General features: G+C 45.5%; 1 protein-coding gene across 1 annotated transcript in view; it reads left to right on the forward strand.

The window, feature by feature from the left end:
- Positions 1-18,286, forward strand: part of atm (ATM serine/threonine kinase) — a 51,879-nt gene that overhangs the window by 24,234 nt on the left and 9,359 nt on the right. The window contains exons 30-49 of the mRNA XM_063204947.1: positions 234-417; positions 764-872; positions 1,309-1,467; positions 2,292-2,333; positions 2,720-2,828; positions 3,180-3,268; positions 4,873-4,975; positions 5,745-5,893; positions 6,340-6,444; positions 6,672-6,791; positions 7,478-7,712; positions 8,787-8,957; positions 11,344-11,463; positions 11,770-11,987; positions 12,405-12,612; positions 13,243-13,383; positions 14,640-14,783; positions 15,746-15,884; positions 16,066-16,148; positions 16,524-16,664. Coding sequence (XP_063061017.1) covers positions 234-417; positions 764-872; positions 1,309-1,467; positions 2,292-2,333; positions 2,720-2,828; positions 3,180-3,268; positions 4,873-4,975; positions 5,745-5,893; positions 6,340-6,444; positions 6,672-6,791; positions 7,478-7,712; positions 8,787-8,957; positions 11,344-11,463; positions 11,770-11,987; positions 12,405-12,612; positions 13,243-13,383; positions 14,640-14,783; positions 15,746-15,884; positions 16,066-16,148; positions 16,524-16,664 — 2,769 coding nt within the window. The remainder of the gene's footprint in view (positions 1-233; positions 418-763; positions 873-1,308; positions 1,468-2,291; positions 2,334-2,719; positions 2,829-3,179; positions 3,269-4,872; positions 4,976-5,744; positions 5,894-6,339; positions 6,445-6,671; positions 6,792-7,477; positions 7,713-8,786; positions 8,958-11,343; positions 11,464-11,769; positions 11,988-12,404; positions 12,613-13,242; positions 13,384-14,639; positions 14,784-15,745; positions 15,885-16,065; positions 16,149-16,523; positions 16,665-18,286) is intronic.

Here is an 18,286-nt window from a genome sequence, read left to right on the forward strand (position 1 = left end):
GTGGGGGTGTTGTGGCGTAGCTTGCTAAGCCCCCTATATGGGCTTGCATGCCCAGGGGCACCCAGGTTCGAATCCGGCCTGGGTCATTTCCCAACCCTACCCCATCTCCCTCCATGCTCACTTTCTGTCATAATCTTTACTATCCTATCTGCATTAAAGGCAGAAAGCCCATACAAATATCTTTAAAATGAATAAATAAATAAATGACTGAATAAATGTGTCTTGTCCTTTAGGTCCATACTGATTTCTGCCAGCACGTGCTGCCCCTGTTGATCCATGACGTGTTGCTGGGCGACGGGGGGGCTGGCAGCTGGAGACAGCTGCTGTCCAATCACATCCAGAGCTTCTTCTCTCACTGCACTAGAGTACCCAACACACCAACCAGCCGACCCACTACCCCCATGCCCACAGAGACAGGTAGGTAATGGATTAAGACACACACACACACACACACACACACACACACACACACACACACACACACACACACACACACACACACACACACACACACACACACACACACACACACACACACACACACACACACACACACACACACACACACACACGCACTACCCACCACCCAGCTGAGATACCCACAGAGTCAAGTTGAGCCATGACAACTTGCAGGCGCACGCACACACATAGACAGCCAGACATTGACATAAAAATCACTCGCACACTTTCACATACTGTATGTATATATGGTGATGTGCTATGTGTGTATGCATGTGAATGTGTCTGTCTCGTGTGTGAGCAGGAGAATCTGAGGGGAGTGGTGCGTCTCAGCTGGATAAGGCGTCTCTGCGTACCATGCTGTTCGTCATAGACTACCTCAGGCAGCAGAGCAAACCCACAGACTCAGACAGGTCAGTGAAGCTCGAGCTACAGAGTAGCTTGAGGTTTTGCCATGAATTTGCTGTGTTTGTTCTGGACGTGGCATTGACATTTTGATTTAGCCAATCACATAATGGCTCTGGCTTGACAACCAGGGACATTCGGAGAAAGGAGCATTCCAATTGGTTTCCGCTGTAACGTCATAGCTCTTTACCATAATATTAGCCTACTCTAAAAATAACTGTAAAAATAGAACTTGTCCTGCCGAAACATCGCTGTGAAAAATCGCACTTGGTGTGGAAAGAACTTAACGTGTGTGTGTGTGTGTGTGTGTGTGTGTGTGTGTGTGTGTGTGTGTGTGTGTGTGTGTGTGTGTGTGTGTGTGTGTGTGTGTGTGTGTGTGTGTGTGTGTGTGTGTGTGTGTGTGTGTGTGTGTGTGTGTGTGTGTGTGTGTGTGTCCTCCAATAGCCAGCCGCGGGGCACGGTGTGTGAGTCTAACTTCTGGCTGCAGCTGAACTACCTGGAGGTGGCACGTGCCGCCCAGCTCTGCTCCGCCCACTTCACCGCCCTGCTCTACTGCGAGATCTACGTGGACAAACTACGATCTGACCAGGAGGGACGACGCAGGTTGAGAGAGAGAGGGGGGAGAGGGGGGGGTGACGAGAAGAGAGAAGAGCGTGGGACAGTGGAACACTGAGGAAAAGACAGAATTAAAAGCGCACAGCTCAGATTGAGAGGAGAGAGACACTGTTTGTAACACCCCGTTTTACAGTGTATGGGTAATGTAATAAAGTCTAGGATCCCATCCCTACCATACTTACAGCAGTGTTTCCCAAAAGAGCATTGACCACACTGAATTTTCAAGATGGCCACCCTCTCCGCTCATTAATAAGGTTAATAGTTAACTTAATGATGCAAGCACATAATGGTTTGGCACAACATGTTCATTAGAATTCAGTCTTTGAATAAAAGGGTGTCAGCCATGAGGAAAGAAATTGCGTGGCCAACGCCCTTTGCTGAAGAATTGCATTCTAATGAGCATGAGTGCCAATTTCCATGCTTGCATACCAAAGTGAACTATTTTCTGATTCTACGATGCATTGCAATGCATTACATCTCTACTGAAAGCCAGGCAATTTTTTCATCAGTCATGAGGCAATGCAACCAGTCAGATACTGAACAACATTTTGGCTATTTTGTGTATCAATCCTGCACTTTGAATTACTTAAATTTAATTTAAAGCTCATTTGCTCCTGGAATTGCCCACAGAAGTACTGTAATTGAAACTTGAGAAATTATGCTGCATCGACTATGGCATTTGCCGAATCGATTATTGAATTGCCTTGCCCAGCATTGCGATGCATGGCCGAATCCATTATTGTTGACACCTCTAGTGCATGACATTGCATGTTTTCTCAACCCGTCCTATTGCCTTGTACCTCACGATGTAGATGCACTACAACAGGGCCAGATACCAGGAAGAGCTTGAGAAAGTAAGTGAACTGGAATACAGCACCACAGGATCGAATGCAGAACTCAGAACACAGCAGCAACTTGAACTTGAATGCATAGCTATATTCAGTACAGCCATAATAGCACTAGGTGACTTACTGAGGGATGAGGACATAATTTACAGATAAAAAGGAAGAAATGTTGTCACTTGCTACATTTATTTAATGTGTATATGTATGCGCTTGTGTACGTGAGTATCTGTGCCTGTGCGTGTCGTGTGCCCAGGAATGTGTGTGAGTGAGTGAGTGAATGATTGAGTGTGTGTGCGTTTGTGCGCGTGTGCGCCTGTATCTGTGTGTGCCTGCAAGAGAGCGAGAGGAAGAGCTTATTGTTGTCCTCCCTTGCCGTGTGTGTGTGTGTGTGTCAGGGGGCAGGCTGGTGTGGCCAGGAGGATCGTGTTTGACGAGAGCAGCCAGAGTCTCTCCATCAGCAGTGTCAGCGAGAGGAGCGTGGAGGACACAGGCATCAGCCTACAGGTATGGTTTAACACACACACACACACACACACACACACACAGACACACACACACACTGTACCGTGTGTACTGCTCTAAACATTTTGCTCGTTTTTTGTAGTCTGGGCCATGTGTGTGGTCTACAGATATGCGGACTGTCCAAAAAAGGCAAAACAATTCACAAAATTCTGCTCAGTGTCTTGTATCATTGGGAGCCTATAAACGCAGGTGCGTTTGAACATGAACAGAAGATGCTGCTCTATACGACTTTCTATCTCTCTCTCTCTCTCTCTCTCGCTCTCTCTCTCTCTCTCTCGCTCTCTCTCTCGCTCTCTCTCTCGCTCTCTCTCTCGCTCTCTCTCTCTCTCTCAGGATCTCCTGATTGAGGTGTACAGGAGTATTGGAGAGCCAGACAGCCTCTACGGCTGTGGAGGAGGAAAAATAATCAGCCCACTCACCAGGTACACTTTGTCTGCACACACCCACACACACACACACACACACACACACACACACACACACACACACACACACACACACACACACACACACACACACACACACACACACATCAGATATAAAACAGTATATCTACAGATATATCCATATTCTACATTTATCAGCAAAGGGCTTGCACCCAAAGGACCATGGTCCCTACTAGGCATGGTACGGTTTGTGTCGCAAACCGAAACCGTACGGTGTGCATGTCACGGAACGGGGTAGTGCGCAACCGCACGGTGCCCACGGTTTCCCAAAAAAAAAAAGAGAGAGAGTGACCACCGGCGGACGAGGCAATTAAAATCCTACTACTTTTACAAGCATAAAACACAAAGACTACGTAGGATATTGAGTGTGGAAAGACTGATTTATATCAGCCAAATGAAAGGCATAATGTAACAGCATGCACCAGCTGAGTAGGCTACAGTAGCCTACAAGCAAGCGCAGGTCGGTCAGGACAGGAGGAGCGCCTCCCTCTCCCCCCTCTCTCTCCACGTTAGCGCAAGTGACTGCCCCCAGCCTTTATTCTGACCAATTTAAATGAAATTAACATGAATTTACAAAAAATGACAGATAGGTTATATCCACGTGGCATTGGATGGGGATTCCGGACGGCATAATGCGAGATATGAACAATAGGCCTACATATCAGATTCACTGCGCTGTACTTAACTGCAATCAACTGTAGGCCTAATTACATGTAGCCAGTTAAACTCTGATGGAATGAGGGGGACTTTGTAATGTTGCCTAGTTAACATTGATGTTTAACACTATAACCAAAATAAAATGACTGTTTTAACAGGCTCAGATTCACAGGAGTTATGTGAAACATTCTTGTGAATACACTTCTAAAAAAACGATCTTTTTAAATTATTTGTTACCTTAACTTTCACATTTGAACATAACTTAACCCTATCACTTGTTCACTTGAAATTGAATTTGACTTATGATTTTACTTCTATGCTTCTCACGGGCCGGCAGTTTCTTGATGGGAAGCAACATTCCTAAGCGCAAAACTCGCAGAAAGCGGTATCAAAATAAAAGTCCAATTCGTTCTCAGTGTGTCATTAACCAAAATAGTCATACTGCACTGACCTAATGGTCTCCTTGCCCACAGGAGTGTAGCTGTTTTATTTTTCCATGTCAAATGTGTTATAGTATGTAATATTTGAATATTTGTCAACTTAAAAGTTAGGACTTAGTTCTCCCTTTTTGTGAAATAAATGGAAGCATGTTAAAATCATTGATAGGATATATTTTCTCTTTCAGTAACTTCACCTTGTTAGGTTAAATTAAGTCAAATTCAACATACCCATGATAAGCTTACATTTTCATTCTAATTTATATTTTAGACATTTACGGTGCATAATACATTTTACTAAAAAAAAAAAAATTAAAAAAAAAAAAAAAAAAAAAAACAGAACCGTACAAAACCGAAAACCGTGACCTTGAAACCGTGATATGGACCGAATCGTGACTTTTGTGAACCGTACCACCCCTAGTCCTTACATGGATGTGCACTGCATTGCGTGACCTCATTTCCTGTTCCTACTATTGCCGTGTGCAGGATCAGGACGTATGAGCACGAGGCCCTGTGGGGCCGAGCCCTGGCCTCCTACGACCTTCACACCAACCTGCCAGAGGTCACGCGACTCGTGGGCATAGTGGAGGTGAGTCTGGACACACTCACACACCACATTTTTGCACACACTCACACACCACATTCTTGTTTCTTCTTGTACAGCGTGTGTTTCCCCTCCCTGCTAAGATGCATTGAAATGCAAAAAGTGATGTGCGTTTTTTTGTACGGATTTTACATATGCTCGTGTGTGTGTGTGTGTGTGTGTGTGTGTGTGTGTGTGTGTGTGTGTGTGTGTGTGTGTGTGTGTGTGTGTGTGTGTGTGTGTGTGTGTGTGTGTGTGTGTGTGTGTGTGTGTGTGTGTGTGTGTGTGTGTGTGTGTGTGTGTGTGTGTGTGTGTGAATGAAATACCAACCACTGTGTACTGCTTTAAATAACTGCAATTACTCATGTAAAGTAATTGTGCTCATTTTTGGTAGTCTGGGCCATGTGCATAAACTATGTTTGCGTGGTCTTCAGATCTGTGGACTGACAAAAAGAAGGGCCAAGCAATTCACTAAATTTTGCTCAATATCTTGTATCATTGGGAGCCTCTTCATATGGAAACGCAGGTGCCACCTTTATCCTTAGGACATTATGAACAGAGGATTCTAGTGCTGTATTGGACTCCTTTTAAACCAAATTTGGATTGTGCCATGATAATTGTATATCTGTCAATCCAAATAAAGAAGTAAAATGTGTGTGTGTGTGTGTGTGTGTGTGTGTGTGTGTGTGTGTGTGTGTGTGTGTGTGTGTGTGTGTGTGTGTGTGTGTGTGTGTGTGTGTGTGTGTGTGTGTGTGTGTGTGTGTGTGTGTCTCAGGGCCTGCAGCACTTTGGCCTGAGCGGCATCCTGAGCACGTACCTGCGCGGCCTGGACGCAGAGGGGGCGGAGGGAGGGGCTGAGCTCCGGGAGCTGAGGTTCCAGGCAGCCTGGAGGAGCACCAGGTGGGACGATGGACTACCGGACAGGTGAGTAGGACCGTGGGCCGTGTTGCCGCTTGCCAGATTGGGTGGTGTCCCGCTCAAATGGGCTGTTTTAGTATCGGCCGTATGTGGGTAAAAAAAAGGCATTGGACGGGTTTTTCTGTAGATTTATGGCCATAGAAATCAATAGAATTTGGTTCAAATTGGGCGAGATTCAGCCCCTCCAGGAAATCGTGTACATCATCAGACCAATCTGGCAACCCTCACCGGGGCAGATGGGTGATGGTAATGGCGGGGCGGTTAAGAGGTGAGGTACAATACCTAATGACTTATCTGACAGGTGAATAGTAGTTGGAGGAGTTTGTGCTGTGTTAGTGCTGTGCTTATGTGTGCATATGGAATGGAATGACTTTGTCAAATCTACAGCATACAATCATACAGTCAAATTGTATAAAGCGTTTGAAATTGTGTGTGCGTGTGTGTTTCCGCAGGGATGAGAAGCTGAGTGCAGGCTTTAATGAGTCAGTCTATACAGCACTGCAGGCTCTCAGGGATAAGGAAATGGGCCTGTTTGAACAGACACTTAGGATCGCCAGGTAAAGGCGTGTGCGCGTGTGTGCGCGTGTGTGTGCGTTTGTGCGTGTGTGTGTGTGTGTGTGTGTGTGTGTGTGTGTGTGTGTGTGTGTGTGTGTCTGTGTGTGTCTGTGTGAATGTGTGTGTGTGAGAGAGAGAGAGATTTCAATACCTGTATACGTATGTTTCAGTAAAGCTAAACCACGTGCTTCTGTATATCCAACTGTGTGTTAATGTGTGGTGTGTGCAGAGTGAGTGAGGTGGAGGAGTTGTGTAAGGGTAGTCTGGAGGCGGTGTCTTCTCTTTACCCCACCCTCTGCAACCTGCAGCGCATCAGTGAACTGGACAACACCACAACACTCTTCTACAGGTACATTATGGAGGCTTTTTTTACTTAATTAAAAAGAATGTTGTATTTATTTTACTACATTTTCTTGCTTTTATTGGATGGGACTGTTTTCTCAGACTAGACAGGAAAAGAATAGGAGAGAGAGACAAGGGAGGATCGAGAAATGACCTCGAGCCCGAATAGAATCCGGGGTCTCCGGCATAACATTCAGTGCCCTAGCTGTTTCAGCAACGGCCGAGGCCCAATATGCAGGGCTACTTTATACACGCCATTTAACCTCTTTCACTAAAATACCTATTGCTCAACTGCAAAGGATGCACACTCTTTTCCAGGTGCAGTAGTATACAGGATTGTTTCACAGCATACAATTTTACGACTTTAACGAAAAAAACACTGAAAGAGTTAAAAAAAACAGTAGAACTAAAGCAATTTTGTAGTATAAAGATAGGTGAGAATAATCATAAAGCGTGCCATTCAAAGGAAAAATGCGCATTGCATTACTCAGACACAATGATATGTTTAAAGCAGCAACAAATGTATTAACCTAGAAAATCGGTGGTTCAGTTGCTCACAGCTGAACTCTTTGGATAACATGACCTTTTGAACATCTCTGACTGAATTTCTTGAAATACAACAAGATGTTGTTGTTCAACGAGAATACAAGTACATGTGCTTAACAGTTTTTTTGTGGTAAATGTCCATTGCAGGCCGTTGCAGGAGCCTGCGCTGTCGGAGGTGAACAGCAGGTGGCGCCAGCACTCGGAGCTGCTGCTGGACAGCGAGTTCAGCCTGGTGGAGCCCATCCTGGCCCTGCGCTCCTCCCTGCAGGAGGTGCTGCTGGAGAGGGAGGCGCAGGGGCAGCGCAGGGGCCTCCTCACCACTTCCTACTGCTCACACCTCATGGAGCTGAGTAGGCTGGCACGGGGGGCAGGGAACACACAGGTAGATGAACACACACACGTGTACGCACACACACACACACACACACACACACACACACACACACACACACACACACACACCTCATGGAGCTGAGTAGGCCGGCTGGCGGGGCAGGGAGCACACAGGTAAACGGACACACACACACACACACACACACACACACACGTCATAACACCCTAATGCCGCTGTGCATTGTGTCCTTCACACCTCTTAATGCCCCTGGGGCCTGTTTTCTTCATGCCCCCCCCCCTACAGTAATGCCCCTGTGCTTTGTGTCTGGTGTCCTTGGCACGTCTTGATGCCCCCCTGCTCTGTGTTCGTCATGCCTGCCTAATGTCCCTATGCCTCGTGTCTGCTTTTGTAATTCCCCTTAATGCCCCTGTGTTTTGTGTGTGTGCCACTCTAATGTCCCTGTGTCTTGTCCTTCACCTCTATTAATGTCCCTGTGGCCTGTTTTTAGGGTGTAATGCCCCTGTGCCTTGTCCTTTTTTCTTCATGCCCCCCTAATGCCCCTGTGTCTTGTCCTTTTTTCTTCATGCCCCCCTAATGCCCCTGTGTCTTGTGTCTGTTTAGTTTATGCCATCCTAATGCCCATGTGCCTTGTCCTTTTTTCTTCATGCCCCCCTAATGCCCCTGTGTCTTGTGTCTGTTTAGTTTATGCCCCCCTAATGCCCCTGTGTCTTGTGTCTGTTTAGTTTATGCCCCCCTAATGCCCCTGTGTCTTGTGTCTGTTTAGTTTATGCCCCCCTAATGCCCCTGTGTCTTGTGTCTGTTTTCTTCATGCCCCCCTAATGCCCCTGTGTCTTGTGTCCTTTTTTCTGCATGCCCCCCTAATGCCCCTGTGTCTTGTGTCTGTTTAGTTAATGCCCCCCTAATGCCCCTGTGTCTTGTGTCCTTTTTTCTTCATGCCCCCCTAATGCCCCTGTGTCTTGTGTCCTTTTTTCTTCATGCCCCCCTAATGCCCCTGTGTCTTGTGTCTGTTTAGTTTATGCCATCCTAATGCCCCTGTGTCTTGTGTCTGTTTAGTTAATGCCCCCCTAATGCCCCTGTGTCTTGTGTCCCTCCATGTGCCAGTTGGCGGAGAGGGCAGTGTTCCAGATGAAGCAGCACAGTGATGCTAGCGTGGGGGGCGTCGTCACGGAGACGTCATGGCAACTGGAGGAGGCGCAGGTGTTCTGGGAGAAGCGGGAGCAGGGATTAGCCCTTGGACGCCTCCGGCAGATGATTGACAGCCTGGAGGAGCAGGTGAGGCTCGCACATGATGGCTGCATGGTCTAACTCAGTGTTTCTCAACAGGGGGCCGCGGGCCCCCCTCAGGGTGCCGCGGAAACGTGGCTGATACATACAATTATGTAATAAAATACATATTTATCTGAATTGATAAGTTAATGCTTGTCAGTGGAATCTTTCATCTGCCATTTACGCACAATAAAGTAAATATAGGTCGCCCCAGTCAGCTGCAACTTCGAGCGTAGGTCGTGCAACGTCTCCAAATGTGTTATTTTTCTAAGCTTGGGTGGTATCGGATGTGATGCCATGTTATAGCTTGTTGGTTTGGGGTGCCTTGACATTTTTCATGAATTGAAAGGGTGCCTCGCCTAAAAAAGGTTGAGAAACACTGGTCTAACTAACAAGAGGAATAGTAAAAGTAACACAGATAAAACACTTATAGGTGTGCTATTTGAGCACAAGGGGGGTGATAAGACTGACCCTAACAACTATCGACCAATATCCAAGCTACCGTGTCTCTCAAAAATACTAGAGAAGTTGGTAAATGATCAGCTCAAAGAATTTCTAAATACCAATAATATTTTGAGCCCTCTCCAATCAGGCTTTAGGCCTAAACATAGTACAGTTACTGCTGCTACTAAAGTAATGGATGATATTATCACTTCTCTTGACAAGAAAAAACATTGTGCTGCCATCTTTGTGGACTTATCCAAAGCATTTGACACCGTGGACCATTCTCTGCTTCTACAAATTCTGCCTGGTATTGGTTTTAATGCAAGTGCCTGTAAATGGTTCCAGAGCTACCTTTCAAACAGACACCATACTGTAAAATTGGGTAATACTCAATCTGACCCCCTGCTAATAACCAAGGGGGTCCCACAAGGTTCAGTATTAGGTCCGGTACTCTTCACCATGTACATAAATAGCATACTTTCTCTCCTTTCCAACTGCTCTATTCATCTATATGCAGATGATACAATTTTGTATTGTGTTGCAGATTCTGTACAGCTAGCCTTGGAGAAATTGCAGCAGTCTTTTAATATCCTACAAAATGCCTTCATTAGTCTTAAGCTTCTACTCAATGTAAGCAAGACTAAATGTATGGTCTTTACTCGATCTAAGCATGGCATGAAAAATGATTTTAATATATCTACTTTAGATGGGTCTGTTATTGAGAGAGTATCACATTATAAGTACCTGGGAATCTGGCTAGATGACAAGTTCACATTCAAGAAACATACTGACTGTCTTGTCACTACGCTCAGACAAAAGCTATCTTTCCTGCACAGAAATAAATATCACTTTCCTGTTTTCTGCAGAAAAAAGTTAATTGAAGCTACTTTTCTGTCTTCCCTTGACTATGGTGATATTATTTACAGACATGCACCACTCTCTAATCTGAAGGCACTTGACACTGTCTATCATTCAGCTCTTCGTTTTATTACTGGGGATCCATATAGTACACATCATTGCCTGTTATATGATAAAGTTGGGTGGGCTCCACTTTCTCACAGAAGGGACATGCATTATTTTATTTTTATTTATAAGGCCCTTACTGGCAAACTCCCATTTTATATTTCATCTCTTTTAGTTTGGCACTCCAACCCATACCAAACCCGCAGCAGCAATTTTTTACTGGAGGTCCCTTATGCCCGCACTGAACTGGGTAAAACAGCTTTTAGTGTCTGTGGACCTTCAGTTTGGAATAACTTACAACAAAGGATGGGTCTTCAAGCCTTTGTGCCATTAGAACATTTTAAAGTTACACTGGGAAGTTTTTTATCACATACTTGCACTTGTTTTAACTCATAAGTTTTAATTCATAGTTTGTCTTAATTCTTACCTCTTATATGATTTATGGTGTATTGTGTATGTTCGTTGTTTATATATGATTTTATATGTGCAATTGTTTGTTTTACTCGACATCATTGTAAATGAGGGCTGGGCCCTCAATGATTCTTCGAGTTTAAATAAATGAAATGAAATGAGATGGTGACCAGAGTAGGTATTGCAACTACTACGCTGCTCATTGAAACTGTGCTAAATATTTACTAAATAATATACTAAACTAATATTTAATACGGTAGTATGACCGATGCACAGTAAGTTTTGCAGCTAGAAATGTCTATTTCTGGAAATTCAAAATGGCGGGCAATGGAGAAGATCCTCCAAATCGTAATGAATACATTTTTTTGTGATGTTAAGTATACGTGAAAACAGGTAACATTTGTGAAGGGCGGCAATTTAATTTGTGGAGGGTGCTGTGGTGCAGTTTGACTCCCATGCAGTTTATGGACGACATTGCCCACGTGGATTCCCAGGTTGGTATCCGGGCCTGGGTCATTTACCCACCTGTCCTTGTCTCTGTGTATCCTCATATATATGTGTGTGTGTGTGGCAGGTGGAGATGAACTCAGCTCTTGCCCCGGTGTACAGTGAGAGCTTGAGGCTGTGTGGCACCTGGCTGGGGGAGACCTGCCTGGAGAGCCCTGCTGTCATCCTGGAGAAATACCTGGAGAAGGTGAGAGCACACGCATACATACACACACACAAGTGAACACACAAGCATACACACCCACACAGGTGAACACACAAGCATACACACACACGTGAACACACAAGCACACACACATGAACACACACACACACACACACACACACACACACACACACACACACACACACACACACACACACACACACACACACAATTAGCCAATTTCACTGTCGGGTGAGGGTCATTATTCTGTGTGTGTGTGTGCGCGTGTGCGTGTGCGTGTGCGTGCGGTGCATGTGCGTGTGTGTGTTACACGTGTGTATGTATCAGGCCGTGGAGGTGATGGAGCTCCACGAGGGCGGTTCTGACCCTCGGCTGCAGAGCCAGAGGACGCAGGCCTTCCTGTCCCTGGCCCGCTTCGCCGACAGCCAGTATCAGAGCATCGACAACTACATGAAGTCCTCTGAGTTCGAGAACAAGCAGGCACTGCTGGAGAAGGCCCGGGAGGAAGTGGAGCTGATGAGGGAGAGGAAGGTCGGCAACAACAGGTAACAGTGGCACGCACACTGACACAAAATGGCCGCCAGTTGCCTTGCTTGGTTGGTTGGTTGGTTGGTTGGTTGAAGCTGTGTCAGTCAGTGGTAGTAGATGTATGGAGAAGCACAGGTACAGTAGCACACACAGAAAATGGCTGCCAGTTGCTGGGTTGGTTGGTTGGTTGGTTGGTTAAGTCTGTGTCAGTGTCTAAACAGTCAGTGGTCGTCAACAGCAGACACATTACTAGAGGCATGGAGAAGGCCAGCCAGGAAGTGGAGCTGATGAGGTGGGTTTAAGGTCGTCAACAGACACAGAAAAATGGTCGTCAAGCTTTTCAGAGCCAAGAAGGCTGTCAGGGTTGATAAAAGCAGGGTCCCTCTCTCACTCTCTCTCTCTTTAACACGGAGCTCTCTCTATTCCCCTCTCAGGTACACGGTGAAGGTCCAGAGAGAGCTGGAGCTGGACGTGCGGGCCCTGGAGAACCTGCGGACGGACCGGCACCGCTTCCTGCTGAACGCGGTGGAGAACTATGTGCGCTGCCTGGAGCTGGGCCAGGAGCACGACACCTGGGTCTTCCGGCTCGCCTCGCTCTGGCTGGAGAACGCAGACACTCGCAGCGTCAACACACTCATGGGGGTGAGCCAACGACTTTGTATCTATTCTCATGTACTGTACGTATGCCACTTGGGAATAGATATGGACTTGGACGGCGTTTATGGACTTGGGAAATAAAAAACACATCCTGCAGCATGCAGTGCGAGATGACAGTAACAGGCGGGGTGAGCCAATGTTACTGTATATGATGGTGGAATAGACACACATCTTTAATAATACATTACCCATCATGCCTCAGTGTAGCATGACACTTGGGTGTTCCTGGTGGTCAAAAAAATCTGGTCACCCGCCCCTCTCCACTTCTGTGTGTCTTCAAATGAGTTAACCCCTCTTTCTTCTCTTCTCCTCTCCTCTCCTCCCTTTTCCCTCCTCTCCTCTCCTCACCTCCCTTTTCCCTTCTCTCCTCTCCTCTCTTCCTCTCCTCCCTTTCCCATCCTCTCCTCTCCTCTCCTCTCGTCTCCTCCTCTCCTCCCCTCCTCTCCTCTCCTCTCCTCTCCTCTCCTCTCCTCTCCTCTCCTCTCCTCTCCTCTCCTGTCCTCTCCTCCTCTCCTCCCTTTTCCCCCCTCTCCTCTCCTCTCCTCTCCTCTCCTCTCCTCTCCTCTCCTCCCTCTCTTCTCATTTCCTCTCCTCTCCGCTTCTCTTCTCTTTCAGACGGCGGTGACTAAGATCCCGTCCTATAAGTTCCTGCCTCTGATGTATCAGCTGGCAGCACGTATGGGCAGTAAGGTGTCCGGGGGATCATCCTCCTCTTCCTCCTCAGAAGACGTCGGCTTCCACAATGTCCTCAACCAGGTGGACACTCTAAACCCTTCATTCTCTTGCTGTTTCTTTACTCATTTAACCCATTGATGCTGGATGTTGCGTTGCGCAACATTGGCCCTGGCGACTGGAGCTGCATGACGCAACATTCAGGGTCATGAGATTTGAGACTATTTTATGAAAAATCTTGGTATGTTAGAGCTGAATGAACTCATTCTAATGCAAGATGAGGGACTAAACACTGAGTGTTTAAATGCAATGTTTATGTGCTTCAGAGGCTACGATATTCAATAGGCTGAGGGCAACTTTTCTTAAACAGGGCTCAGGCATTCAGCACCCTTTTTGCAGGTGCTTTAGGTGTCAATGGGTGACACGGCTCCTGTTATAAATTAGCTGTAACCAAAATGTTAATGATCAATTCGTTATGTAGAGTCTCTGTGTACTGACATAGTAGTGTAGTACTATGGTAGTAAAGGTATTTCAGTGACTGTTAAAGTGTTCCACTGGTGGAACAGCGTGCATTTAGGGGTTACGGTGCATTCAGGCTGACAGACAACTGTTCCATTGCCTGTTCCATTTCCATACCTAATCTGGAACCGGCCGACGTGTTCACGCCACTAGTCTGAATGTTTGGGAACCGGATAGTTGGTTCCTGAGGCGAAAAATACTTGGTCTTTCTCTGCAAACCATGATGACAGCATGGATGTCAGCAGGTTCATCAGGGTAACAAATGATCACATACGGAAAAGTTTAGAGCAGTGTTTCCCAACCAGGGGTACGTGTACCACTAGGGGTACGCGAGCACACTGCAGGGGGTACTTGGAAAAATGTTATTATTATAACAAATGTATGGAGCAGTCACATTAGGACAGAGAAAACGATATAGAACATGAATTAGGGGGTACTCATGGCACAACTAAGAGGCTTAGGGGGTACGTGAGACAGAAAAGGTTGGGAAACACTGGTTTAGAGCATGAACACGGGAGGTTCGCAGATCAGCATTCAAGTTCCAAATGTAACTGGTGCGGGCAAGGGCATGGTTGGCCTGAGAACAGTGCTAGTGGTATGACTTGGTGATGATGGCTATGAGGGAATCAAGTGGTGCGAAAATACAGTACTTCACATCACCAGCTATAACTTAATTAAAATAGTATAAATTCATAAAATAAATTATAGACATAATTGATCAGTTAATTATAAGCTACTTAATGAAAAGTTGATAGAAATAAATAAGTTATAAGTTTCTTTATATTACATTTACAACGTGTATGTGTGCGTGTGTGTGTCAGCTGATCTACCGGGCGTCCCTGGAGCACCCCCACCACACCCTCTTCATCATCCTGGCTCTGGTCAACGCCAACAAGGACGAATGCTTCTCACGCAGTGCCCTCTCCAGGGGCGGTGGAAAACGACAGTCCTCACCTCTCGACCTGGTACGCCTGCCCTACACACACACACACACACACACACACACACACACACACACACACACACACACACACACACACACACACTCTCACACTCATATACACAAACCCTGTGTTGCTATTGCTAACAGGCACGTTACCTCTGCATTACAGGAGGTAATTCATTCGGAGGTGGCGAAGAAAATCCTGGCTTCATAAGAGATCCATATACTATTACGATGAATAGTAAAAGATCTATATACTGTATTATTATGACGACGACGATGATGATGATGATGAAGACGATAGTGATAGTGTTGATGATTATGATTTTGATGATGATGATGATGATGAGAAAGAAAGTAGCAATATTGTTGATGGTTAAGACAATGATGGTGATGATGATGATCATAATCTTAGTGATACTGATGATGATGGTGATGATGATGATATTATTTATGACGAGAAGAGTGTTGTGTGGCTTAGGGAATCCTAAATAAGATCCATATACTATGATGATAATGATTGTGAGGATGATGGTGATGATGGTTATGGTGGTGGTGATGATGATAATTATAGGGACAATGACAATGATGATGGCACTGATGGTGATGAGGAGGATGATGATGGTGATGATGATTACAATACTGATGGTGAAGAGTATCCTGAATAAGATCTATACTGTTATACTGATTGGAATGGTAATGATTGGACTGATGGTGGTGATGATGATGATGATGATGATTTTGATGCTGGCAGGAGTGTTCTGAGGTTGCGAAGAGTATCCCGAATAAGATCTTTATGCTATTATGATGATAATTGGACTGATGATAGTGATTACGATGCTGATGACGATGATTTTGATGCTTACAGGAGCGTTCTGATTATCCTGAATAAGATCTACCGGTATAATTATGCTATTATCATGATGATTGCACTGATGATGATGATGATGATGATGATGATGATGGTGATTTCCCTCGTGGCAGGAGCGTTCTGAGGTGGCGAAGACTATCCTGAATAAGATCCGTAAGCGGCGAGCTGCCATGGTGAGGGGCATGGAGACCCTGTGTGATGCCTACATCACCCTGGCATACATGGACGCCAGCAGATACAAGACAGAGAAGAGTGAGTTAGTGTGTGTATGTATGTCTGTGTCTGAGTGCTTGTGTGTTCACGCTTTTATACATGACTGCCAGCAGATAAGACAGAGAAGAGTGAGTTATTCTGTGTGTGTGCGTGCGTGCATGCGCGCGCGCGTGTGCGTGCGTGTGCGTGTGCGTGTGCGTGTGTGTGTGTGTGTTAACAGAGGCTATCCCCATCCCTGCTACCCAGCCCCTGACTAAGATTCAGGAACTGAGTGAGGTCAGCATTCCTACAATGGAGATCAAGGTAAGCACACGGCCTGATTTGAAATGTTCAATAACTCACAGTAGTTCACTATGTAGTAGTGTAATAATAGTGATAACAACTGTATTTGTATATAGCACAAGTAATACACGACATGCAGCTCAATGTGTTTCAATAGTTTAGCTGATTCAACCAGCAGCCAATGGACCAAAGGCAGTTTCTTTCCAGAATTCTTGCTGTCCATTCACAAATGTTACCTTTTTCACAAATACTAAGTATCAATTATGACTGGGAAAATTGCACTTTTCATACATGAAAGCATGAAACAACTGAGTCACAAAGCTATATTCCTTGCCTGTGTGTGTGTGTGTGTATTGCAAGTCAAATGTAATGGAATGTGATGTGATGGGTTTCCAGGTGGACCCGTCAGGTAAATATGAGAACCTGGTGAGCATCCACTCCTTCAAGCCCAACTTCCACCTGGCGGGGGGAGTCAACCTCCCCAAGATCATCGACTGTGTGGGGTCAGACGGGAAGAGCCGCAGACAGCTTGTTAAGGTAAGGTGCAGACAGGCACACACACAAGCACGCACGCATGCAGGCACGCACCTACACACACACATACGCACACACGACGAGCCACAGACAGCTTGTCAAGGTAAGGCACATGCGCACATGCACGCACGCACCCACCCACACTAGACCACCCAAGACACTCACAGAGACATCAGGACATTGTATACAGACATGCACTAACACACAGACAGCTGCAGCAACTTTGTAATGGCCTAGAGATTTAGATCTTTTGTATTTTTTTTTTTCTCTGGGGCTTCATTGAGTCATCTGGCAAGCTGCATCTGGCCCCCGGGCATTAGGTTTGACACCCTTGCCTTTGTCCTGGGGCCCCATTTTGTATTTTTGCGGACCCAATATATGTTAAAAAAAAAACAAAAAAAGCGAGGAGCTCATTTGTAAGCTATTAAACTTATAGATATTCATTAAAGAATCATAAGATAAGATTGCATGTGGTGTTTCAGTCAGAATGTTAGCTACTGTAGTTATTATGTTATAGATCATTATAGTAATATTTACTTGCATTTGAAGAGTTCAGATGCAAAACCCCCTAACTCCATTTCTGAAGACCTGCACTTCTATATTTTTAGAGAACCCGGTTGTTGGATTGGTTTACATTCATGTACTTGATAATACATATAAATAGATATATTACATAAATAAAATAAAAAAATGTGCAATTTTGATAGTTTTGTATTAAATAAAAATGAATTATGAATAATTTCTGAAAAGGACTTAGGGGGTTTTGCATCTGAACTCTTCATTTCTTCTTTCACCCCTGGACATTTCAGGTGACCCTCTCATAGGGTCCTGACCCCAATGTTGAAAAACACTGCCATAGACTTTCTGAAGTAGGTAAGCAAGCAGAGGTGGTGGTCTACCATTTGGTGACGTAATGAGCCCAAATGACATTCTTCCAATGCCGATCCCTTTCTCTCTCTCATGAGGTCACTGGAATGTGAACAAGAGTGTGGAAAGTCTCTATTCCCTACCAGGAATTGTGTACAAGTTGTTTCAATTGGTTTTCCATTCCGCCCCGCGAGGCTGTTAATGATTAGGAGAGTCTTTTTGTCTAAAAGTCGGCCATCTTGACATTTTGATGGATGGCGTGTAGGCGTGAAGTGATGTTTGATGAGAGGTGTTTGTAGTTTGATAAGGCTGGACTCTCCACGCCGCCTCCTCTCTCTGTAGTCGAGTTGCTGCCTTTGTGTATAAAGGCTAAATATTGAACTTTCAAAGTGGATGCTTTAATATAGTGCAACAGACAAACACATGGCTTTACTTCTGATGAAACGGAAAGAGGAGCGCAAACACACAGCTTTGCTGACAAGTGATTTTAGTCTGATATAGTGTTTCTCAACAGGGGCTCTACATTCCCCCAGGGGGCATTGGGGAGCCCTAGGGGGGCGTTGAGAAGAATACAGGTGAAGGGGAGGTGGTGCTTAGTTGCCGTTGGGGCATTGGCAGGATTATGATGAGGTCAAAAATGGTTGAGAACCACTGATCTATTACAAGGTTGAGTGTTCAAGTCAAAATGTATGCTGAGGGAAGTGCATAGAGTAGCATTGATGGGAAATCGGGGAAATACTTCCTTGATTTTTGTTGGA

The sequence above is a fragment of the Engraulis encrasicolus genome, chromosome 8, assembly GCF_034702125.1.
Source record: "Engraulis encrasicolus isolate BLACKSEA-1 chromosome 8, IST_EnEncr_1.0, whole genome shotgun sequence".
NCBI classification, from domain to species: Eukaryota; Metazoa; Chordata; class Actinopteri; order Clupeiformes; family Engraulidae; genus Engraulis; species Engraulis encrasicolus.